Source organism: Dermochelys coriacea, chromosome 2, assembly GCF_009764565.3.
Source record: "Dermochelys coriacea isolate rDerCor1 chromosome 2, rDerCor1.pri.v4, whole genome shotgun sequence".
NCBI classification, from domain to species: Eukaryota; Metazoa; Chordata; order Testudines; family Dermochelyidae; genus Dermochelys; species Dermochelys coriacea.
Genome location: NC_050069.1, coordinates 213172357 through 213199791, shown reverse-complemented (window position 1 = coordinate 213199791; position 27435 = coordinate 213172357). Strand labels below are relative to the sequence as shown.

General features: G+C 41.8%; 1 protein-coding gene across 1 annotated transcript in view; it reads left to right on the top strand.

Moving 5' to 3' along the window:
- HDAC9 (histone deacetylase 9) overlaps window positions 1-27435 on the top strand; it is a 668907-nt gene that overhangs the window by 621928 nt on the left and 19544 nt on the right. Inside the window, exon 24 of the mRNA XM_038391401.2 lies at window positions 18672-18805. Coding sequence (XP_038247329.2) covers window positions 18672-18805 — 134 coding nt within the window. The remainder of the gene's footprint in view (window positions 1-18671; window positions 18806-27435) is intronic.

The following is a 27435-nucleotide window of genomic DNA, read 5'->3' as shown; positions in this document are numbered from 1 at the left end:
TAAGCACTGTCTAGTTTAGGTGTAATTACAGAAGCTTATGAAAATCTTTAATGCCTTGTGATTGCTATAGTCTGTATTCTGGTTCCCAAACATGCATCTCTGTCCTTTTGGCTGAAACGTAGATGTCACACGCAATTTCTAGGGTTATTTTTGTGATGATTAAAGAATAGGGAAGATATTGCAATTATTGGGCTAAATTCTGCCCACTGTTACACAGGTGTAACTCTATTGTAGTCAATGGGATTACTTCAGATTTACATTGGCCCCCACTGAGTAACATGACTGAAGCAATGATACTAAACATAGCTGAAGCAGTGACAAGGGGTGAGATCTCCTCTTGGGCCACATGCTCTTTGTCAAGGGCCTGGCTGTTAGGCTACGGCTTCACTGCAGCCTCTTCCTCAGGTGTTCTCCTCAATCTGCCTCCTATCTACACAGACTAACCCCTCACCTGCGTTAAGAGATGCTTTGAACCAGGGCTAGTTGGCACAGCTGAGGGTGTGGGTTAGAGCTCAGGTTCCACTTTCACTCAGGCTGGTAACTTGCCCAATCTGCAGTGAAGATGCTGGCTGAGCTGCTTGAGTGTTGATAGTCCAGTCCTCCAAATCCCCCCATGTGCCCAGAACAACAGATGAGTTCTCCCAAAATTTATGGACAAAGAGAGCAACTCAGCTTACTGCAGCACACAGAACCATGGGCAATGACCCCAGTAATGCTGCCAAATCACACAGAAGATCGCTCAGCACCAGTGAAGACACAGTAACTCAGATATGACACTGCAGTGTGGCTGTTCAGACACAGGTTAGGCTAACCTGGTTGCCTGGTGCTGATCACCCAGCCTAACACTGCAGTAAAGACGTACCCTTAAAGACTTAATGGATGTATCTGATCAGGACTTTTCTCACACTTGGTCAAAGACAGCATGAGCCAAGCCCTGGGTCCAGGAGCGCTCCCCACACTGGATGGGATATCAAGGAGAGTTGAGCAAACAACTGGTAACAATGACTGATACCAACTCACCTCTCCAAAGTGAATAAGAAAAATGGTCAATAAATTCTGCTATGTAAAATCAGAAGCCGAGCTGCATATCTGGCATAAAAGTTTTAGAAATGATCCACTGCTGCTTATTTTTTCTCTTTTTTCATCAGCCTTTCACAGGAACGTCCTCCTTGATTACATTGGAGGTTATATTGGAATTGTCTTGATGGGAGGTGGGATTTGCGCTTTCCATGGTTTGGCCCTAAACACATCCTCCGAGATCCACAGGAGCACCATACTTCAACACTGACCTCAAGGATCTATGGCAGCACAGCTCCATGGACTTCCCTACTGATTGTTGCCCCTGAATTCTCCCTCAAAGTGTGATTTATTGTGTAGTGATATACACTGTTAAGACAGTGCTGAATTGGGTCAGCATTATCCTGCTTTGGGATGCTGCAAGGGCCTGTGAGATCTAATGTTGCAAAAAGCATCACTCATGACCTCCTTCTCCAGCCCACCTCCTGTAAACACACTTTGCTCAGTCCATGTGAAGCACCTACAGGGGAGCTACCAAAGCATCTCCCCTTATTCATCCCCCTGGAGAGATTCTCTGGCTCTAGGTCCCCTCTGTTTGTAGAGGGAAATGATTTATCTCTAAGCCCTCATGCTCCCTCCTCCTTCCAAATCTCATGATGGATATACAGTACAGGAAAATACAATTTGTCATCATTCTGGCCCCATACATACATTCATTTCTACTGTTGCTCACCCACACAGGAACTCAGATATCCAGTCTTCTCCCTTACATGCTTACACAGTCTCTTTGGCACAAACACACACACTTATTCATTGTCATACTCATTCACTGACACACCACACACACTTATCCCTTTTCTGACACACCCACATCCTCTCTGTCTTACACATAGACACTAGGGTCCAGCTGTGACATTTGGATCTGAATAGCAGGGTGGTGTTTAGATCTGGAATTCTGGTTCATGCCTATCTCTCTCATAAAAAGAAACTAAGGAGTTCTGCCAAAACTGACAAGGGAAAAATAATTTCCCCGTATGCAGTAGAACATCTGAAAAGTTGTGATCTGTGGAACTGCTCCAGTTTTAGAACAATTCAGTTGATCTTGTCTGTTTGTACCTAGTGAGAGAGTCAAAGACTTCTTGCTGTCAGGAATTTTGGAGTTGCTTTTCAAATAGGACTGCTTAGTTTTGGATTGACCTTTCAGCTTCTGTGGCTGCAGAGCTATGTCTGTTGGGGGGACAAATGCAGTCTTCTTTGCTGCAATTCAGTACATGCTGTTCATGAAGGTCCTGGAGCTGTTGGAGACCTTCAGGATCTGTGAGCTAGGTCCTGGTCTCTCCTAGTTAGTAAAAATCAGTAGAGACACGGTGGCTATTATTGTAATTGATTGTCGGAGACAAGATGCTTTCTTCCCTTAAGGAAGCTATTGTTATTGTTGCTGAAGAAACCATCTCTTAACACAGAGAAATTCTCCGTTTATTGCCCCATCTTCAATCTTCTGCTTTTAGGAAGAATTACTGAGAAGACTGTGGGGTTGCAGCTGCAGCAATATCTAGATTCCTCGGGTCACCTCAATACAAATCTGTTTGGGTTTAGGGCTGGGTATGGTACAGAAACTGCACTGTTGATTGATCCTTCTGCTGATGAATGAAGATTAGGCATCCCACTGATTTCTTTTTAGAGATCTGTCAGCTGCCTGTGATGCTACTCCAATTCTATGGTGACAGGGGCCTAGATAGATAGAGTCCATTAACCTATCTGCAGAGCCTAGTGGGGAAGATGCAGCAACTCAAGTGGCGAGACCCAGAAGGTAGTATCAGACAATTGCTCATCTGCTTCAAGGCCTTTCTCATGTGGGAGTCCCGTGGGGATATGTAACTATTTCATATTTCAGAGTTTCCCTTTGGAAAACCAGAAAACTAATGGATAAGGATTTCCAGACAAAGCTCTAAATACTGAAAATAGCAGTCCTCAAACTGTGGTCTCTGGAGCCACTGGTTTTCAGTAGTGCACAGAATGAAACATTTGAGCACCATATATTGGGGGGTGGGAGAGGGATGTTCTATGGAAGAATTTTATTCTCATGTACATGTCTACCGAATGAAACAGCGAGAAAACCCTTGCTCTAGATTTTCTAAAATCCAAAGCATCTGAGGTGATGCAGTCACATGTTTTACTTCAGGAAGTAGCAATAAAGAACTTACCCATGAAAGCTTATGCTCAGATAAATCTGTTCGTCTTTAAGGTGCCACCGGACTCGTTGTTTTTGTGGATACAGACTAAGACAGCTACCCCCCTGATACTTGACACCATGCAAGACACTAAATTTAGCCGTATGGAGTGGAAATCCATCAACCTCAACAAAATACTCACGCAGATACAGACAGACATCATCTTACTCTCCAAGTGCAAACAGATGGACATCATACCAAATGGACTGAAGGTAAAAAATCCATTGCGATCGACATATCACACTGACTATGGTGAGAGACTGTGCCGCACGCTCTCAAAGAAACTGAGGAACTATCTGATCAGCATCCTGTACAGCAGACAGGAGAAGATCAAGAATGAGCTCTCAAAACTGGAGACTCCCATACAAAACCAACCTTCCACACAAATTTCCACGTGGCTGGACTTTACAAAAACAAGACAAGCCATTTACAACGCACTCTTCACTTCTTTACAGAGGACTTAAGGACAGTAAACTATCTAAACTCCTACATGCCACAGGGGGCTACAACAGTGGTACCCTCAATTCACCTAACAATATTGTTAATCTAGCCAACCATACACTTATCCCGGCGGAAGGGTCTGTCCTATCTCGGGGATTCTCTTTCTGCCCCACCACCCCCACGAACATGATACAGTTCTGCAGTGATCTGGAAGCCTACTTTTGTTGTCTCCAACTTAAGGAATATTGTCAACACACCACTGAACAGTGCACTGACCCACAGGAACCCTCCTACCAACACTACAAGAAGAATTCTACATGGACTCCTCCTGACAGTCAAAATGACAGACTGGACTTCTACATAGAATGCTTCCACAGACGTGAAATTGTGATCAAACAGCATCACTTGCCCCATAACCTCAGCCGTAAAGAATGCAATGCCATCCACAGCCTCAGAAATAACTCTGACATTATAATCAAAGGGGCTGACAAAGGAGGTGCTGTAGTCATAATGAACACATCAGATTATGAACAGGAGGCTGCCAGGCAACTCTCCAACACCACATTCTACAGGCCACTATCCTCTGACCCCACTGAGGAGTACCAGAAGAAACTATACCATCTGTTCAAGAAACTCCCTGCTGCAGCACTGGAACAAATCTACACAGACACACCCCCAGAGCCCCGACCAGGGGTATTCTGTCTGCTACCCAAGATCCATAAATCTGAAACCCTGGATGCCCCATCATCTCAAGCATCAGCACTCTTATAGCAGGATTATCTGGCTATTTGGACTCTCTCCTCAGACCCTATGCTACCAGCACTCCTAGCTATCTTCGAGACACCGCCGACTTTCTGAGGAAACTACAATGCATTGGTGATCTTCCTGAAAACACCATCCTGGCCACCATGGATGTAGAAGCTCTTTATACCAATATTCCACATGAGGATGGACTACAAGCTGTCAAGAACAATATCCCTGATGAGGCCACAGCACACCTGGTGGCTGAGCTTTGTGACTTTGTCCTCACCCACAACCATTTCAGATTTGGAGACAACCTATACCTTCAAGTCAGTGGCACTGCTATCGGTACCCGCATGGGCCCACAGTATGCCAACATTTTTATGGCTGACTTAGAACAACGCTTCCTCAGCTCTCGTCCTCTAATACCCGTACTCTACTTGCGCTACATTGATGACATCTTCATCATCTGGACCCAGGGAAAAGAAGCCCTTGAGGAATTCCACCATGATTTCAACAATTTCCATCCCACCATCAACCTCAGCCTGACCACTCCACACAAGAGATCCACTTCCTGGACACGATGGTGCTAATAAGTGATGGTCACATAAACACCACCCTATACCGGAAACCTACTGACCGCTATTCCTACCTACATGCCTCCAGCTTTCATCCAGACCACACCACACGATCCATTGTCTCCAGCCAAGCCTGAAGATACAACTGAATTTGCTCCAATCCCTCAGACAGAGACAAACACCTACAAGATCTTTATCAAGCATTCTTAAAACTAGAATACTCACCTGGGGAAGTGAGGAAACAGATTGACAGAGCGAGACAGATACCCAGAAATCACCTACCTACAGGGCAGGCCCAACAAGGAAAATAACAGACCACTGGCCAGCATGTACAGCCCCCAGCTAAAACCTCTCCAGCACATTATCAACAATCTACAACCTATCCTGGAAAACGATCCCTCACTTCCCCAGACCTTGGGAGGCAGGCCAGTCCTCGCTTACAGATATCCCCTCAATCTGAAGCAAATACTCACCAGCAACTACACACCACACCATAGAAACACTAACCCAGGAACTAATCCCTGTAGCAACCCTTGTTGCCTACTCTGTCCCCATATCTACTCTAGCGACACCATCAGAGGACCCAACCACATCAGCCACACCATCAGAGGCTCATTCACCTGCACGTCTACTAATGTTATATATGCCATCATGTGCCAGCAATGACCCTCTGCCATGTACATTGGCCAAACCGGACAGTCCCTATGTAAAAGAATAAATGGACACAAATCGGACATCAGGAGTGGTAACATACAAAAGCCAGTAGGAGAACACCTGATCGCTCTCGTTACAGTGGGTATCGTAACACCCATTGTTTCATGTTCTCTGTGTATATAAATCTCCCCACAGTATCTTCCACTGAATGCATCCGATGAAGTGAGCTGTAGCTCACGAAAGCTTATGCTCAAATAAATTTGTTAGTCTCTAAGGTGCCACAAGTACTCCTTTTCTTTTTGCGAATACAGACTAACACGGCTGCTACTCTGAAACCTGTCAGTCTTCCTGGACATTCTATAACAGATTTGAAAGTAGCTATACTTGAACAAAAAAACTTCAGAAAGAGACTTCAAAGAGAAATAGCAGAATTAAAATTCATTTGCAAATTTAACACCATTAATTTGAGCTTGAATAGGGACTGGGAGTGGCTGGCTCATTACAAAAGCAGCTTTGGCTCTCCTGAAATTGACCCCTCCTCATCTATTATTGGGAGTGGACTACATCCACTCTGATCGAATTGGCCCTGTCAACACTGGTTCTCCAATTGTGAGGTAACTCCCTTCTCTTCATGTGTCAGTATATTTATGTCTGCATCTGTAATTTTCACTCCATGCATCTGAAGAAGTGGGGTTTTTACCCATGAAAGCTTATGCTCAAATAAATCTGTTAGTCTTTAAGGTGCCACCAGATTCCTTGTCATTTTCTACTATGTTTACCTGACTGTGAATCACAATAAAGTGAAGTACATTCTGAACCTTGGTCCCAGTTCTTCAGACTGGCTCTGTGGGGCAAAGGTCCTCTGTTGGAGCCCAGATGGCTGTATGCCACCTTTGTGTGTTCCCTGGGGCAGCTGAAAACTGCTTTGGCCTCTGGCATAAGTTAGACCAGCCTCAGGGCTCTTCCACCCTCTGCTGTCTGATAACAATGTACCTGACAAGACTCTAACATGATTCCTATATTAGGGGAGCTGGGAGGTGGTGTTATAGATCCAGCTATGTCATTCATATGCCATCCATGATTTTCCTCACACTGGGGGAATCCTTACCTGCCCTTTCAGAGCATTGTTATAGCCCCTTTGAACCCTCAGAGAGGCACAAAGGGCTGTCGTATGAGGCAGAATCTGACCCTTCATTCTCATACATCTTTTTAACAGACTACAGCAGAAAGGTGCTCAGTGTATTTAATTTTGAAATTACGATTAATCAAACCCAAACCCAGTTTCAACACAGTTTCCTCTCTTTTGCTGAATTTTACACACTACTTCTGCAATAATAAATGACAGGCAGTGCATTTTTGGGTTATTATAACATGTGTCAGGTGGTGTTTGAAGGCATAAAGCCAGAGACAAAGTGACTAACTACCCAGTAATCCCTTAGAAATGCACTTCCTTGAGTTTCTCTTGCTAATAGGAAATCGAATTTATTAAACATAAGGGATCAACTCATAGGAAATGCAAAGCACCCACAACTCATGTTGACTTCACTGGTAGAGTGGGTGCCAATTTGAGCCAGGAAATTCAACATTAACCCTGAAACTAGCTGATCATTGAAAACCCATCCTTGCTTTATCCATTATAGGTATTGCCGTAAGCTCAGCATTATTTTACATATGGGGGCCAGATCCTCAGCTGCTGTTCATCAGCATGTGCTGCTTTACACAAGCTGAGGATTTGTCCCTGAATTTAATGATTATGTAGGTATGATTGGGTAAATACATGACAAAGTGAGAGCCTTAGTTCACAGAATGATAGATCTGCACCCAGTGATAAGGTCAGACCGGAAATATCTATCCATTCTGCCTTTTTGGCAGAATTCTGTAGACCTTCTCCAGTCAGCACCAATCCGTTCTGAATTTCTGAGCTGTGGGCTTAAGTCAGAATCTTTGGGGAGCACCACGGAAAAAAATTAGCAGGTGCTTAGCACCCACCGGCAGCTAGCTCCCCTCCCTCCCTTCCACTCCCACCTGTGACCCCTGCTGATCAACTCTTCCCCCTCCCTCCCAGCACCTCCTGCACACCACGGAACAGCTGTTCAGCAGCGTGCAGGAGGCACTAGGAGGGAGGGGGAGGAGTGGGGATGAGGCGCGCTCAGGGAGGGGGCAGGAAGAGGCGCAGCAGGGGTGGAGTGGAGCACGGGCCTGCGGCGGAACAGGGTGAGCACCCCTGGGAAAATTAGAAGCCAGTGCCTTTGAATTCAAAATCAGGTTAGTTTAGGTTTTCATCAATTTAAAAAAATCTAAAAAAATAGGACCAGCTCCTCAGCTGACATAAATCAGAAAAGTTGCAGTGACTTCAACTGAGATAAACCAATTTATGTCACTAAGACTCTATATTTAAAAATCAGTTAAATTGATTGTACAGGCAGTACCATTGATATCTTCCAAACCTAATCTAGTTCCCTGGTTTCACTGGATATACGTTAAAGATATCTCATGTTCCAAATTGCAGATGAATATAGCTCCATATCTGAGCTAAGAATCAAGCTCTTTTATCAAACACCCCTACTGGGAAACAACCACATTATAGTCATGTCCAGTGCAGTCCTGTCTTTTAGACCTACTCTGTTGGCATAACAGACTTATTTTATTTCCTAATATATTAGTTCCACAAGCCTTTTGGATTTCTTAAAATGTCTATGAAAACATTACAATTAAAATCAAACTATGTTAAATCCATTAAACCAATTAGGCCTTCTGGGCCAGATCCTCAGCCACACTAAAGGCTGCTTTGTGCCACTCTGATGGTGCCACTTGACTTTGGCTTGAAGGACCATGGCTATATTCCCTCTTTGTAGGGGGATGCCTCCAGTGCCATAGGACCACCCTATCAGCTCTTACACAAAGCCCTTTGGTCTGTGGGGAAGTGCAGGGTATATACATAGCAAGGAGATAAGGGGCACACTAGGATTTTCCTTATCTCCTGAGAATCTCTGCGAGAGTAGCCCCTGAGAACCATCGACAGCTGATGCAGATGGGAGCAGCCTTGAAGCTCATCCGATTTACACTGGAGACTGATCCCAGGCTCTGGGGCCGTCAAGTTGGCTTCAAGTCACCTTTTGCCCTCCACTTCACCAGTCCTGCCCCAAGCACCATTCAGCCTAACTGGAGGATCTGGCCCTGTGTGTTTTACTCAATTTTCATACATAAGAACGGCCATACTGTGGCAGACCAATGGTCCATCTAGTCCAATATCCTCTCTTTCCACAGTGCTCAATGCCAGGTGCTTCAGAGGGAATGAACAGAACAGGGCAATCACCAAGTGATCCATCCCCTGACATCCAGTCACAGCTTTTGGCAAACAGAGGCTAGGGAAATTCATAGCATAGGATTGCACCCCTGACCATCTTGGCCAATTGCCACTGATGGACCTATCCTCCATGAATTTATCTAGTTCTTTTTTTAACGCAGTTATAGTTTCGGCCTTCACAGCATCCCCTGGCATCGAGTTGACTGTGCATTGTGTGAAGAAGTACTTCTCTTTCTTTGTTTTAAACCTGCTGACTATTAATTTCATTGGGTGACCCCTAGTTCTTGTGTTATGCGAAGGAATAAATAACACTTCCTTATTCACTTTCACCACACCAGTCACAATTTTATAGACCTGTTGATTTAAATAACTACCACAGTTAGTTGTTCTGCAATTTCACAATAGAAATGCATTCTAAGGGACAGATTTTCTGGTATGGTATGGCTGTTTTGTGCCACACACCCAGCAGAATGTGGCCCTAATCTAGCTCTACTGTGGAGGATCACTACTGGGAAAAGGTGATTTCTTGTGTAAGGCTCTTATCCTTGCCCTGGAATAGCAGGACAAGAGAGGCATGGGCAAAGGAAAGGGTTTGGCCAGAATACCTTGTGCAATGCCAATCCTAGATTGTGGTTTCAGTCCACTCGAGCTGTTTGCAGATGGCGTAAATTAGAGCAACCCTCAAGGAGCTCTAATTCAGAGGTTAGCAACCTTCGGCATGCGGCCCATCAGGATAATCCACTGTCGCGAGACATTTTGTTTGCGTGGACTATCCGCAGGCACAGCCCCCTGCAGCTCCCAGTGGCTGCGGTTCACCATTCCCAGCCAATGGGAGCTGCGGGAAGTGGCAGTCAGCACGTTCCTGTGGCCTGCGCCAAAGGTTGCCAACCCCTGCTCTAATCTGATGTAGGTGGATTAACCCTGCACAAAGATGACACTACAGTAAGAGGAGTGCAAGACAAGTGTTATGCACCCCCCACCCATCACTGGCTCTCTATGGAAAACAGCTGTATCTCAGGATCTGGTCCTTAATCTTTCCAACAGAAATTATAACATGATGAAAATCCCAATCAGTTCAGAAACCACAAAATCCTCTAAAATGGATTTTAATCCAACATCTAAAAATTACATTTCATTTCTCATTTCCAGTTGGGTAAAATCTATATCCAGGTAAATCAGAGCCATAACATCAAATTCTTTTAAATTTATTCCTAAAATTTATGATAGCTGATTTAAATGATAGGTTACATACCACAGCTAGTAATTCTTCAATTTCATATTTTAATTACTTCAGAACCTAGGGTGAATACCATCTGGTCCTGGTGACTTATTACTGTTTAGTTTATCAATTTGTTCCAAAACCACCTCTACTGACACCTCAGTCTGGAACAGTTCCTCAATTTGTCACCGAAAAAGAATGGCCCAGATGTGGGAATCTCTTTCACATCCTCTGCAGTGAGGACTGATGCAAAGAATTCATGTAGCTTCTCCACAATGGCCTTATCTTCACTGAATGCTCCTTTAGCACCTTGATTATCCTGTGGCCCCACTGATTGTTTGGCCAGTTTCCTGCTTATGATGTACTTAAAATATTTTTGCTTTTGTTTTTGAGTCTTTGGCTAATTGCTCTTCAAATCCCTTTTTTTTTTGGATTGCCTAATTATGCTTTCATACTTGACTTGCTGGAGTTTATTCTTCTTTCTGTTTTCCTCAGTATGATTTCACTTCCAATTTTTAAAGATGCCTTTTTGCCTCTAACTTGATCATAATAGTCTACAATTATAGTTTAAATAAGTGGGTGCTGAGGTCCCTTGGCAAGTCACAGGGGATATATAACACCTTGCAGGATTAGACCAGTAATTTGGGTGAGCCAAATCCTCTGCTAGTGTAAATTGATGTAGTTCCATTGACATCACTCATGGTTCCCCATGAGAAGCAACTCACCTGAGAAGGGGCCAGGAGGAAGCCCAGCCTTTAAGCCAATTCACTGGGTGGAGCAATGTGTGCCAGACTAATGACTTTACTTAGTGTGCCTGCCTCTCTCCTGGGCTGGTGTGGCTCTGAACATCCCCCCCCACACATAGCTGTGGCATAAAATCCAAGATCTAGCCCTAAGTTGTATTGACCTCAGTGACAAAGCCAGGTTTTTCTGGTATTTAGACCCTCTCCATTTATCCTTTCCACTCCACCTCTCTGATTTCATAGCCACTTGCAGTACTTTCCTATCAATTTCTCCAGTCCTGGCAACTCTTTCCCCTCCTTGTGAATGTGGACCCTTGTTCATTGTTCGGAGGTCACGCCCTCTTGTTCTGGCTGATCCTCCTAGAACTCTCTTTCTCTTTTAGCCACTGAGGCAATTGCTCTTTAAACACTTTCTTAAAACCTTCATTTTCTCTTTAGCCCTATAAATATCTCTGTGAAAGTTGTAGCCATACTCAGTATTTTGGATACTACATAATGATAAAATGCATTGCATTATTCCACTGTATTTAGTTACAAATGTAATGTTATAACAGCACTAAAAGTGAATAGTTCCCTTATCGTGTACCTTTCCATTAATTTTATCTATGTATTACAGTCATAGAGATAGACAGTGCAAAACATAATTGAAGGAAGAGGTGGGGGGAACTGCTTCTTCCCTCATGCACTACCTTTGCCTCTTTGAGAGAGGTTGGCTGACATGTCTGCACTACCCAAAAGGGGTCGCCTTGTGGTAGAGGTGCACAAGTTGCTCCTTATGGAAGGAGTAGTAAGCAGGCATTCAGGGGATGTGGGTCACCGTTGAAGTACCTAGAAAGACAGGGGCATTGCAGTGCACATGGCTTCTGAAGCCCGAGCCATCATGCCCAATGGGGCAGGCTAGCTCCTGCACTCTCCACTCTTCTCCCTCATTCCAGCACATGTTTGGTGGAACGGGTCAATATTACTTGGCTTTCAGTTAGGTGTCTTGTGTCTCCTCAAGTATGTACACCATAGAGATTTGATAACATAAGATAGGTACAGGGTAACAGTTAAAAACCAATTAATTATGAAAAACATGCTACTGTAGGACTAACAACTGTGTAAGAAAACATCTATTATAGAAATTGTTAATCCTCAAAAAATGCATTTCTGAGAATGCTGGTATTTATTTAATGAACAATTACTGTCTAATTTAATCTAAATTAAATGCCTGCATGAGACATGTAATTTAAAGTGTTACTGAGCTTCTTTCTGTAGTATTAAAATCATGAAGTTACCAGCTCTGCCTGGAGGTCAAATATTCGTCTTGTAAACTCAGGTATTTTAGTACTGGCATTAAGAACTTCTGCCATTTGGAAAGTGTCTTTCATAAGAATGTATTTGGCATTAAATGGAGAATCCCTCTCCCTCATTCACTCAAAGTCCAGATCCTACTGACTCAGGTAAACCTCTGATGGACTTCAAAGGAAGTTTTGCTTGAGTAAAAGTAAGGATCAAACCCTAAAAGAATAACTTGTTCTCCAAACAGAGGACAAGCTTTGCAAAGTGCTTTAGCTGTAGCCGAGCGCTGGAAGGGTCAACTGTCATTTGACTCTTTTGTGGACATATTTATTTAGGACACATAGCCTGATGACTCAGGAAGTTATGTAAAAACTGACCCACTTAATTTTAGATGCTATTGTTGGAAGAATATCAATGAAAAATAATCAAATAGTCATGAAAGAACCACAAGGATAGAGTACTGGTGGGTAGATTCTTGGCAGTGACCATCACAAAAGTTTTAATGAGAGGAAGACACATTCTCAAGTAAATTACTCAAGAGAGTAATGACATGATTAAATGGTAAATAATAGTTAAATGCATGCCTGTAGGTCCAGGACAGAGACTGTGGAGTTTTTGTGTTTTGGGAGTATTTCTTTCAGTACTGTGCTGAATAGACAGAGGAGATCACCAGCTGTCTGCTAGTAATTTAGGGTCAGACTGTGGCTTTTAAGATACTGACTATGCTGGTGTGGGGCAGGGGGCACTGGAGGGATAAGGGGGAGAGAAGCACACAAAGAGCCTGCTGAAGCGGAGCTCTCGGGAGGTTTTCTGGGTAACTTAGCAGCTCCACCACCCTTTCAGTGGCTGCACTGTCCCCTCCTCTTTCCACCAACCATCTCCTCAGGAAAGGCGGGGGACCAGGTCTCTGACCTCACCCCACCTTTTTACCCAGCTAGCAGGGAAAAATGCCTGTACAAGATAGGACTGTCTTCCTTGTATACAGTAGAGGTGCTATGCTCCCAGATGCAAGCACAGCTCCCATTAATTTTTTTAAAAGTGTATTAGTATACAAAAGAATCCTGACAATGGTACGTCCTTCAGGCCACACCACTTCCCACAGCCCCCATTGGCCTGGAACGGGGAACTGCAACCCGTGGGAGCTGTGATCGGCTGAACCTGCGGACGCTGCAGATAAACAAACTGCCCCAGCCCACCAGTGGATTTCCCTGATGATCACAATGGTTCCTTCTGGCCTTGGTATCAAGAGCCTATTGAATACAAGTTTTGCACGTGCACTGATGAGAGAATAGAGACTATGCATATTACAGTTTATGGAAAACATAAGTAGCACAATACTGGCCTGGAGCAGCCCCTCCACATGTGACTCTCCCATCTGCTTGGAGAAAGGAGCACTAAACACAGTGTATTAAAGTGTTCCTTATGGTCTCTTCCATGGTTACGATTTATGATACAACATATTCTTAAATATTTCTTTCTCAGAGTGACTATAGGAGAGATTTTACTTTAAGGCATCTAGGAATACAAATATGTGATTTATCCTATGGATGGGTTAACATTAGGAAATGACTTGTCTTTTTGCTCCCTACTCACTAGCTCATTACGTCAGAATGCTTTGAGGGTGACCACCAGGTAGAGAGCTCTCTTGTGCAAATCTCCACTCCAGGGGGTAACTTTGCATACTCTGCTTTTGACCTTCATCATGGAGCAGTATGGCAGGCTGTTCACCCGCAGCCTAGGATTGTATCCTGTCTAGTGCAGTAGAATCCAGTACCCCTTAACAGGGCCCACTTTAAAATATAAAGCTTGGGGGGGAAAGGGAAAATAATTTGTGATTTTTTTTTATTTGGAATTTTGTCAAAATTCCAACCAACACTATATTTAATCACAAAATGGGGAACAGGAAGGGAGAGCGGGAATGGGGGAGTAATATGGACATTTAGTTCAAGTCAATGGGGCCATTTGTAGTGTGTGAAGTTAAACATGTGCATAAATCATTGCAGGCGTAGGTCTGTAGTTAAGAATACCCATCAAGCACATAGCCTTTATGTATGTTGCTATGTATTTCAGTGCCAATTTACAATTTGCTGTTTACACCATTGTTGTTTAGTTCCACTACTCAACATTTTTATAATTTCTACAGATTCCAAAGAAAAAAATTTGGCTTATGATGTCGGATTTTCAACCTGGCCATAATCTACCCTTCCTTTTTCTGCCTAGAGATTGTGGCACGGTTTGGCACCCACGATTTTTTGTTGGCAAAATTTAAGGTAGTTAGGAGGCAGGCTTCTTGAAACTGCTCCACACCATCCTGACTCTGGTCCCATTGAAGTCAATGGAAGTTTTATCATTGAATTCAATAGGCTCATAATTAGCCAGTGTTGGGCACTTTTGCAAGCCACCCCCGGATATCCAAGTACTAGATCTGTGAGGGAAACAGGTACTTCAATATATGAATTACAAACAGAGTGCCTGAAAATAATTGTTGACACAAAACCATGCTCACAGTTTCCTGGCACAAAAAAAAAATGGCTATTCGAAAAAATCTGGCTACTAGTGTGTAAGTATTAAGAAATGTACTGATGCAGCACAATGACAGTAGCATTTGGGAAATACCAGCCTGTGTTTAATCTTTTCCTTATTATTTATCCACTTGAAACAATCAATTGTTAACATCATAGGGCTGGATGTTTTCAAAATGACATCCTCTTTTTATACCCTCACTCAGGGGTGCAAGTATTTGTGGGCACAATTAAGCCATTTACTCATCTAAGTAATGGACTGCACTCACCAATTAATGTATGTAGATGTCTAAATGGCCTGAAAAAAAGGAGGACTTGTGGCACCTTAGAGACTAACAAATTTATTTGAGCATAAGCTTTCGTGAGCTACAGCTCACTTCATTGGATGCATTCTGATGAAGTGAGCTGTAGCTCACGAAAGCTTATGCTCAAATAAATTTGTTAGTCTCTAAGGTGCCACAAGTCCTCCTTTTCTTTTTGTGAATACAGATTAACACGGCTGCTACTCTGAAACCTGTCATTATAAATGGCCTGAGTTGTCCTTGCAATTATTTCTGTCCACCAAATTGCAGGCTCAAAAAGGGATGCCCATTTAAGGCTAAGCTGCAAATCAAGCTCTTAGTGTTTTTAATATGACTTTCCATTTTAAACCTCTGTCGGAACCTGTTCTGTTCGCATAAAATGCTACCATACTATAAATCTTATACACCGCAGCAAAAGCAGACCCTTTTACAGTATGGCAAGGCTGAACTGAAACTGTTTTTTGAACTGCCATCACAACTGGCACCATTGTCAGCAATGTCAGCAGAGAGGCCAAGAATTGAATCTGCCACTGGTTTTTAAGGATTCGGGTGAGTCTGAAGGTTTAGGATTAAAAATGCTTGTCTGACCCTTTCCTTGCCCCGGTCACCCCAGTTCTGGTCACTTGAGAATTCAGAGACATACTCAGTCTCCTTATACCAGGAGAGATGACTGCTTCTTTTCACAGTGCTTGTTTCCCCTTCCTCCCTCATACCCCTTAATATTTGACATCAACTACAGCCCAGCTTAAAACTATGACTTGACTGGGATTCCTTATTTCCATTTTGTTACTTCTGTACTCTGGGGAATTTCCTTTAGGAAGCTAATATCTTTCTAAGGTTGCTATAATGGTACATGATCTAAGTTTCTTTGTTAAGAATTTCCATAACTCATTCAGTCATAAGAAGCATTGGTACTGTTGGCTAAAGTAATTTCCTCTCCCTGCAGCAAGTCATCTTGACTGTCTGGGTAATTGTGCTGAAGAAAAGCCCCCTCCGTTATTGTTTCATTTGGCAACCCTTTATTGTGTTACCAGATTTTTGCTCCTATTGTCCAATTAATTCCATCCTGGAATTGTATTGGGAGTGGTATGTCTTGTATGGCTGATTGTGTAGACATCTCCTAGTAAGCCAGTAGTGAATATTGTAACATTGATATTTGCTAATTGTTTGAGGAAAGCAAGCAAATGAAATAATCTGGTAATGATCTCTGTCACAAGTACTGAGTACAATTTTCAAAAAGAAGAAAAATCTATTGGGAGAGACTCTGAATGTATTGCCAGAAAATTATGGTGTGGCTGCAGTGACCCTTGTGGTTGTATATTGTTTTCAAACTATGCAGGGTATTGGATTCAGTAGAATTTTCCCTTCCTAACAGAAACTGTGTGAAGTGAGGGATAATCGCATCTCAAAGTCCTGTTGCACTTCCCACAAGCTGAAGGGAGAGTTATACAGTATGTGGATGTGGGGAGCCCATGAACTATTTATTCTTCTTCATTTCCTTTGAATGCTATGTGTTCGTCTCATGGTACCACTGCTGGCACTGTCTTGATATGAATCTGAAGATCCCATATGTAGTCTGCAGACAGAAATAAATCCTCTAGGTAAAAGAAAGTGGAAACTGGCTAATGATCAAAGGTTATCTTCATTCCACTTCTTCCTTCACTTTTATTATCCTACTAAATTTGGTCTTTTGCAAAGCTTTTTTTTTTCTCCACTGTGAGTGAAGGTTGAGCTTAAATGAGAGATTTAAATTTTTGCTTGTTTTTCAAACCTGTGTAATTTGAACCACAGTGTAGTGGCTTTAGTAGAGTCAACACTGCAGTTCTTAGAGAGCTACAGTAGATTGTGAAACGGTTTAAAAAATTAACATTTCACTTCAAGTGTTCTGGGATCAGCCCTGGGACAAGTGGCAAGTAGAATTTTGTGAACAATTAGGCAAAATGTGGAATAATTAAGGACCCGATCCTGCAAACAGTAATAGCCATGCTTAACTACCATTGAAGTAAATGGGGTTACTTGTGAGCTTACTTCTTAAGCATCTGTGTAAATGCTTGCAGGGTCAGGGCTTCAGGCTGTGCCTCAGAACATTTCTCCAGAATATTTTTTTCATTTATTGCAATGTTGAATTTCTACATTCCCTTCTCATTGGAGCACAGTAAAAATGTCTTTCTGGAGCCCTAGACCTCCTGGGTGTCTTTCCAATCTGTTTATTAAACCTAGGGGACATGAGATGCTCTGGAGATCGTAGGGACCTGTCAGAAGAGCAACTAGAACAGAGTGGAAAGAAGTGTGAAACCCAGGCTGCAAGTGTGTTTTGAATTTAGCTTAAAAAGTCTCAAGGCCTAACCTGCATTAACCATTGGAAGGGAGGTCAAGCAAAAGCAAAAACTGCCCTTGGAAATTACACAACCATTTTCAAAATTTTCCTCCCCAAATTATCTATCTTTTTATGAAATTTGATTAAACAAAAATAAAAGAATTTCAGCTAACTTTAATCTCAGATGAAATTTAAGTGGTGGTGTTACCTGAGTTGAATACCCTCATAAAGCTGGATACAATGGAACTCCATTGGCAGCCTCTGGTTGTGATACAGGGATACAGAGTGTTGTGGATCAGTACTGAGGAACACTAGCAGAGCTGTCTGGTAAACCTTGAACAGTTGCAGCCTGCACTAAGCCTGATTCCAGAGATTGTTGTTAGTTCCCTGGCTTTAACAAACACCAACATGTAACATATAGTATTATTTATTTTTTACACTGTGGTAGTGCATTAAGATCAGGGCCCATTGTGCTGGTCCCTGTACAAAATGAAAAAATGCATCTAAGAGTCTAAAACTTCATTTAGTAAGATACAGTCTTTGTTCAAGATAGTTTCTCTTACCCACAGGCTCATTTTCAGCTTTTACTAGCCAGCCTGGCCAGGATCCATCACAGAGCTCAAATCACTTGTGTTGTTGTTGTTTTTTGTCTCCTGTGGTGAAGGATAAAGGTGGATTCTCTCTTTGTTCCTTATATCCACAATGGAATGTCTATATCTTGCAGGTTAGGAAGGCCTCCTATGGATTTAGTCTCCTGTGTTCTCCAGGGTACAGGAATCATGTTAAATCTCTACCTCTTGAATTCAGGATCAGGATAAATGCCACTGGTTTAGATTGATGGTTTTGTTTACTGTTAATATGTAAACTGGGGTAAATCTGCAATGTCTTTTCTAGGACAGACCTGTTAATCACCTTTTATCTAGGCTAGCCTGTCTGGTCGTAAACGTTCTAGTAACGTCACACAGTGGGAATTCATAGCTTCACATATAACTATGTGAATGTGTATCATTTTACAATGATATTAATAACCAGTGTGTTATTAGCTTTCATGTGATACCTCACAAGGCATATTTCATACAAATCTCATTGCAGTAGGGTGTGAAACAGAGGTGCCTAGGGTCAGAGTTACACTTCCTTCTGTACCATTTAGGGCTGACCAGTGTTGGAGCCAGGTTACTGAAATAGACGGACCATGGTCCTGATCTTATATTTTTGTGCAATAGCCTCATGTTTCTTACTTTCTGATACAACAGATGTAAAATATGTCATTAATATTTGTTCTGCTTTAATAATTTGCACTACTGTCTTTGCATGCTAGGTTTTGGTCACCTAACAAAGCAGTTGCTGAAGCTAGCAGCTGGTCGTGTGGTGCTGGCACTGGAGGGAGGACATGACCTTACTGCCATCTGTGATGCATCTGAAGCCTGTGTAAATGCCCTTCTAGGAAATGAGGTAAAAGACAAGTCTGAGAGTTTCAGAGGACAATCCATGTTTTCGAACAGTTCTGTCTTTTTGTTTTCTTTTAATTTTCCTTGTGTGTAGAACTAAGTGCCTTTTGCACATGTCTTAGTAATGAGCAAAATGCAAAAGAGTTGGAAGTTATTTTGGTTTTGATAAGCACCCCACCATCAGATGTTTATATGAATCTCTAGGGTTTGCAAAACTATTCTTGATCCTGAGAAGGACTCAATATGTTGTGCTGAGAACCTGCTGAGAACCTGTCTTGACATCAGTGGGGGTCACTGATGCTCATCATTGATCAAGTCTTTGAGCAAGCTATCGTGGAAAAACAGGCTCTTCTTGCAAGATCGCTGGTAATTTCTTGGACTGAAAATAGCAAAAGCACATTTTCATGCCTGTTTTGATACTTCTCTTTCCACCATTCACTGTCAAATCTCTGCTCTCTGCATATGCTCACTCTGTGGTAAAAATGATAAAGGGTAAACCTGCTAAAGGCACATACAAGAATCAGATACATAAAGACAATATATCTTTACCTTAAATTGTGGCCCTGTCATGTGTTCTCATGCCAAGGTCTGTGAAATCTTGTGGGGAGCAATATTGCAAGTCATTATTTTTACTGGAAACTGAGACAGCTACAATAATCAATATTCTTTAGAGTACTTACTCATTTACTAGTCTCCTAATTCCTTTTCAGGGCACCATTTTATGCCTATTAGATTGGTGTGAAGTGCTATTTCTTATAGTGGAAATTGCTTATAACCTGTAAGATCACCTAAGAAGGACTTTTTAAAGACCTTTGTGCCCTTTTTTAAGTTTTTTTATGATGCATACAGAATGCCTGAAAGGGTTTTTTTCTGCTTAAGTTTTACTTTATAGATAACAAAAATGTCACATGAAGCCTTCCCTAGTTTGGCTGGAGAACCTATTGAGCATCTCAGAGTTGTGTATTGGGAGTTCTCAAACCTAAATCAAAAGGGTAATAGTAATGAACCTTTAACAAAGATATCTTTTCTCTCAAATGTTCAAGCATTGGAGTTGAATACATGTTAAAAAAAACAGGTTTAAACAATTTGTCTAAAAATCCTTTCCCCCTTTCAGCTGCTCAGTTTTCTATCTGTTGGCTCTGGTGAAATCTCAATTTCATCAATTCTCCAGTATCCATAGAAACTTCCAAATTGGAAAAGACATGAATTTGTAGTGTTAAAAACAAGCAGGAAACCGCCGTATCCTAATCCTTCCCCCCCTACTTTGAACCAAAACCTTTCTTTATGTATCACAAAGAAGCAATAAAGGACAAAAGCTCATAATATTTTTCCTTTGCAGGTTAAGGAAAATTTACTATATGCCAGGTCTTGAACTTAGTTTACATGTCAACATAGTATGCCCCAACAGGCTGCATATGCTAGCTCTGCACCATAGTGGCTGGTCTTGAGAACAAGTAGACTGATTCAGAAGGTACAAGGCACCTCTTCCAGGAAAAGGAACTATAGAGCTTCTTGGGAACAGGAAATTAATGCAAAGAAGCTCTTCTGAGCAAGCCCAAACAGTTCCTCAGCCTTCTCCCTTGCAGGCACCAGGGACAGTGGAATTAATACATTAAGGGAGTGCCACCATGGAGGGGTGAGCAAAGAAAAATGATACCTTGTGTGAAGGTGGTTGCTGGTTGGGGCTGGGGTTGCTGGAAAGATCTCTCTTCTCCCCATCCCATTGCATTCTGTGGGAACAGGCATGCCATAACAGAATATTCAGCCCTATTTGAGTTCCATGCTGGGTGACCTATGATATGGCCCGTAAAGGAAAGTTTTCAAAAGTGCTGAACATCCAGTGTCTCCTTTTGAGATGGATGATCAACACTTTTGAATGTCAGGCCTCTTATTTGGGTGCTGAAATATGAATTTAGAAGCCTGACTTCAGGCACCTCTGTTTGAAAATCTTATTCATAAGGTTTTGTTGCCCCTCCTGATCAGCCTGCCCTCCTGCCCATCCTCACCCACACCATCATTCATGAACTTCATATCCGCACACAGCAGTTTCCTGTGGTGGTGATGGTGGCACATCTTCTGAATCCTTCTCCTCCAAAATCAGCCACAACAACAATGTTCTCATGGTGCAACCTTGCCTAGGTTTAGACTGGAGATGTGTCAGCCTGATTTATGCTTGGCTCTGGTTAGCTTGGATATTTAAGGTAAATATCCCTCTGAGGTTTGCAGCCTCGAGGGGAGACAAATAATGCTAATGAAACTGTGCTCCCACCAGTATGCCAGGGGCCTGACTCTCTACAGCCAACGATGACCATTTGGTGACTTTGCTTCTTTGTGAGAAAGGCCTCATTTTGTTTTAATGTTGGATCACCCCTGTTACTGCTTCTACACTGCTGATCCTCTGCATTCTCAGAAAAATGTCTACGGTTGGAAACAGACATGAAATGTATTTCACTGTGAGTGCGCTGAAATATTGACTTAACTCTATTGGCACTTAAGGGAGACCAGTAATCTGAGGCCAATAAAGTAGGCTGGGTGATTCAATGGGTTTATCTGTTTGCAAAATATAGCGTAATAAATGAAGGAAGGACTTTTAATAATGGAAGATGAAGACAAGTGTGAGTGCATGTGCATTATAATTCACCTGAAGAAAGACATGAACATTAAGATCTTGAAACCTCTCACACAAGAAATAATCTTCTCATGTACACTTACATTATGATTTATAATACAAGCATGCTTATTTTCCAAGTATTAAATCTAACTAGGGACATGCAGGAAACAGGCAGACACACCTCTCCTAACTAAAACTGAACAAGGTTACAGCAAGGAGAGAGTAGATACTGCTCCTGCTAATTTTGGAGATGGAAGATTCAGAAACTTTGTCATTATCACCACCATAAGAAACTTCTCACAGAAAATCTGTGACTAAAGTTATTGATGAGATGGGTAGGCTGATAAGGAAGGGCATATAGATATAGGGCCAAATACTCACCTTGTGTAAATTGGCACAGATCTATTGACTTCCATGGAGTTATGCCAATCAATACTAGATGAGGTTATGGACCTTAGCATATATATGATGTACACTGCCTCATTTTAACAGAATACTTGTAGATTTGCACAGCCAACTACAAAGTCTCCTCCAGTCAAGGACAGAAAAAATCGGTTCCTTTAAGTCACCAATTATTGTAATTTGAAGATGCATTTTTCCTTGAATAAAATTCTTTACAGGTGATTAATAGGGTAATTATAACTTATTATCTGGCACTTCACTTTTACAAATAATGGTATGTATTGCAACCATAGTTTAAAAACATTGGCAAGACCAACTTTGGCTTCTAAACACTGCACATGCAATTGAACTCAAATTAGGAAGGTCAGGAAAGGCCTTTGTAAGGTACTCTGCAGTTTGTCAGTTGTATTTATTCATGTGCTGAGGATTAGAATTCATAAACATTTTGCAGGGTTTTTTTAAATTCTTTTTTCTTTGCCTATGTTGTTCTTGGCCAGGACCTGTCAGTAGAGCAATACACTGCTACGTATGTCTTCTTATCAGCAGAATAACTTTTAACAAAAAGAGTAACCGTAAAATTAGCAGTAACTTCCAACTTTCGTGAGGAGCCAGTCAGACATGCAGATGAAACAACAGACTTACAAACTAGAAATGCTTGCTTTAACTCATTTGTGTCTGATTCTCTGCAAGAAAAACATGTTGACACCCCAAAAAGACAAAACCAAAAAAAACCCCCTCAACTCCAAATCCAAACCCAAACTTGCTTTTAATTACATGTGGCCTTCATGAAAGTGATCTGTTTAGGAAGATAGCTTTTACTTTCCCCTTAATAATTATGAGTTAGGTCAATATGAAAATAATATGCTATTGAATTAACCTCTATTAAATAATTTGAGCATGGTAAAGGAAAGTCCTTCATGCAAATGTTGACTTTGAAGACTCACCAAAAAATCCATTTCAGAAGGTCTCTTTCTTCTTGGAAGACCTCAACATTTAAATGAGTTATCAGCCCATTCAATGGGTGATGAATACTTTTGAACTTCTCCACAGAAGTGTTGTGACCATTAATTCTGGAAATTCCACAGAACCATATATGGAACTCTACAAAATAAACACTGTTGGCTTTTTTTTTTAATCAGAAAGACTTAGTGTAGCAGTTCTTTATTTGTAAAGACAATAAATGAAGTAAAAATTAAACAATGTAGACATAAATGTAGACATAAATATATCTAGATTTCAGTTTTTATCATTCAGATTTTTGTACACAAAAAGAAAAACATGAATTTCTTTTAAGGAAAATTTATTGAACTAAATGCAAAGCTAATTAGAAGCACCCTGGGTTGCCTCCTAGGAAGGAAATCTTCCCAAGAGGCGAGAAGTGATTAAGCAATTGGATTCCCCTGAAATCCAAAATCAAAACAGTGAAATCCTTCCTGAAGATACAGAAAGAAGGATGCAGTTAAGTTGCTGTAAAATGTCCTAGACGTCTTCTGTTAGTGGTTTTAGATCACATCCATTACATGGGCACCTGTCAAAACAAAAGAAAAGATGGTTTCAGCTAATTAGAAAAGAGAAATTACTTTTAAACCAGGAAGCTGTTGAGATGCTGATGCAGCCTTGCATTGAAAATTCAGCTCCCGCATTTTCTGTGAACAGTGCTTTTCCCCTGTTGGCTTCCGTTACTAGCCCAGTGGTGCCCAATCTTATTACACAGCAGGAGCACACAACCCAAGCACAAACCTTGTGTGGGCCAAACACATTGTACATATTTTAATAAGACTTAAAGTCACCTGTATCGATTTATATTTTAAGTTCCTCTTGTTTTGTATGTATTTAGATAGGTTGTCTGTATGTACAGTAGTGTCTGTATACACACTTGTGTAAACTAAAATGATGTTAACATGAGGACAAAACACTGATGGATCAGCTGTTAGTGTACTGTGTTGAAGCAGGCCATGGGCCTTATGAAATGCTCTGGTGTGCCGTGTATGGTCCACAGGCTGTAGGTTGGGCACCTCTGGATTAATCCATATTTTTCCATCACAGATTAAGTGTATTACTTTACTATATATGTATTTGGACTGGGTGTTGGTCATCTCTGTGAGGGTGGTAGTGGTGGGAATCTTATGCCCAGGCTGGGGAGTAAAAGTGGTCCCACACCATGGCTTCGACTCCAGTTATTGGGCTAGAATAGCCACTCTGGCCCTTACCCCACCATGCCCTGGTAGGTGATGGCTTATAATATATCAGTGCAGTGACAGATTTGCTAAACTTTCTTTCCCCAGACTACTTTGGTTTGAAGTCATAGGCTTAATTCTTCTCTCCACAACAACCTTTCCAACCCCCATTGTAAGTAGCCATGCAGGATCTCCCCATAGCACACAGTCAAACCAATATGAACCCTGTCCCACAAAAGAAATGGTCTCTGGGTTAACTATTAGCCCCATGATCTGGAGTAAGTGCTAACTTGTACCCTATGCACCTTGTCCCCAAGAAGAAATGGTCTATGGCTTAGGGAGGTATCTAGTAGCCAGCCCCGTATGCTGTAGCAAGTGTCCCAGAGTCTGTAGCAAGTGCTAACTAGTACCAGATGTCCTCCTGCTCAGAGGGAGCAGCAAAGTGTAGTCCATGGCGCATTCCACCCAGCGGGATCCTTGTAGCAGAGGACACACCAGGAAGTGTGTCTGCTCTTTCTTACTGTGCTGGCCAAGGCTTGATTTGGCCCAAAGTAGGAAAACATTTTAAAATGGCTAAATTTAACATCTTCTAGTAAATATTCTTCCTGCTTGAATTACTCTTCTGAAGCGTAATCTGACAAAACATTATGATTGGTTGGCTACCACGTGCATTTAAAAATCTGTACCGGACACTGTTGTTGTAAAGTGTGAAATTTGTGCTGCTTTCTTACAATTAGTGGAACTTATGTTTGGGTGTGTGTGGCCATTTAAATGGAAAACTAGTGCTCTACAGCTTTCATTCAGATGATGAAAAGTTGGCATTTCCCCATTTTTGTGGAATTTGGTGTGAATCTGGGGAAGCTTGCCAGCTATGCAAAGAGCTCTGCTAAGAACGCAGACACGGCATTGAAAAAAAGGAGGGGTGGGGGGAGTGTGATTTGCCGGAATAGGTAAATGCTTCTCTCTCTAAAATGGAAATATTTCCCAAATAGCATACACATAAGTGAAAATTGCCGGAGATCAACTTTAAATTGAAAATTAAGCCTGGTCACAGCTCATATCTTCATTGTTAATCTGAGTTTGTCATTATTACCAAATAATTAATACAATTACAATCATTGGTTCACCTGAGGTTTATGTCAACTCTGGCTGGCATAAACCTGGGAGAAAGGGCCCAAAAATGAAAAGTTGGCTGTGGGAGGAGTCTACAATAGTGCAAAGTATGTGCCAATAGGGTGACATTATGGTCCCAGAAGTGGCCAATGCTAGCCAGGAGATGGCTTGGCCAAGCAGACTGAAGAGGAACTGGTTCAAAAGTGATATATTACTAGTGGAAGATTTTCCAATGCACAAATGGGAGTTATGTGCCTAACTCCCATTGACTGTCCTTGGGCATTAGGTTCCTAACCACCCTTAAGACATTTAAAATATACTCCCTAATGAAAATGGATTTATTCATGTTGTACATAACAGTTATGGATCACTGAAAAATTTCCACCCAGAAATACTTCTATATAAACCTAAAATATAGAAATATTAAGAAAATTCCTAACGTTCAAAACAAGAAGGATATATGACTCCTAAATGAAATCTCTCGTAAATTGAAAGACTAGATGGAAAAGCATTGTTCCAATTCTGATATAACCTGTAGGGATACCTACAGCTATCATCATGACAGAGCTTTACATACTTACTACATAGCGTAGCTCATAACAGGGATTTTCTAATATTTAAAAAGCTGGTTCAAGCAAAGGAAGGTATCCAAATAAAGGGCAGTATAAGGAACAGGACTTCAAATGGAAGCTTTGAGCCATTTTAGAGGAAGAAACAGGGGAGATTAAGAATCAGACTTTTTTAAAAAAAAATGTGTGGGTATAAGCCTTCTATATTTGAAAGGAGATGAACTTCAAGTGTGTTTATTCTCACTGCAGATATTTACTCAGTTCTGTTATCATTCCCTCCCCCCTGTATTTAGGGGCTAAATGATCAAAAGTGCAAAATTATGATCACTGGAATATTGTCAGAGTTCAAAATCTGCACAGGATAGAATAGGAGCTGTGCTGGGTCAAAGATCTTTCTCATGAACCTACTGTTGGTCAGGTTTGCCCCTAGGGAAGTCAATATAATTACTAAAACTCCTGGGAATTTCTAACAGAAATGTTGAATGGAATTGGAGGCAGCAAACGGCCTGCTATTATGACTTACCCAGAACAATGGTGACTTTGACCACCTCAAGTATCAGAGGGGTAGCTGTGTTAGTCTGCATCTGTAAAAGCGGCAGAGTCCTGTGGCACATTATAGACTAACACGGCAAAGAGTCCTGTGACACCTTATAGACTAACAGATGTATTGGAGCATAAGCTTTTGTGGGTGAATACTCACTACGTCAGATGCACGTAGGCTACATGCATCTGAAGAAGTGGGTATTCACCCATGAAAGCTTATGCTCCAATACATCTGTTAGTCTATAAGGTGCCACAGGACTCTTTGCCACTTTGACCATCTCAGTCATGGCTCCTATATGTGTGAGTCTCCACATACCCTTCTGGTTCCTCTTCACAGAGCTGTAAAATGGTTATCAAGTCAAACCTGTACTAAAGAGAAATCCCGTCTCCAGCAAATCTATAAACCCGCCATGGCTGTAGACCCACTTTGAAGTGTATGGTTGACTCTCAGGCATCCGTGGGATCTGTGGACCCCGTATCTATTACTATCACCATCTCCTTCTCCAGAACCCTTGCTTTAAGCCTGAGATTGCCTAAAATGTTCCTGGGTGTCATTTTTTCTCTAAACAAATTCACCAACACCCATGAATAAATAGCTTCTGCTCCTTAAAACATGGCAGGGCTAAGGAGGCAGTGCAGTCAGGTACCAAGTCTGGGCTGCTCATCCAGTGCAGATGACAGTTGTCTCAAATTTTGACAAACTGCTTACACCCTTACCATCACTTATGCCACCTTCCAAGCACATGAAAATTTGATAGGCAGTGTATTTTTATGCCATTTGCTGATAGGAGCACAAATCAGTTGTGGCAACTTTTGACTACCCAAAGTATGTGGTGCACAAGTTGCTTTTTTCCTTTGAAAATGTTTATTGGACACATATTCCATTACATTCCCTTGGGCACAAAAAAGCCCAATTTAGTGGTGCAAACCCTTTGAAAATTTTGCCTTCTGTAAATGATCCAAGCTCTCCCTTAAGTGGCTTTGTTGGTCCTGCACTGACCTGAGTCATTCCTCTCTGAAAGATTCTGTTCTGCAAATATATTTCCAGTGCTCTTTACGACTTCTATTCTCTTCGGCTCCAGTTCTAATAAACTGCATAATTTGAATGCCAAGAAGTGTAGGAGTGAAGGTGATGGTGCTATGACTGTCAGGTGTAGAGTGATTTCTTTTGTTCACTGTTGGGTCTGTGTCCTGATGTTTTCCAGGGACACCCCTATGT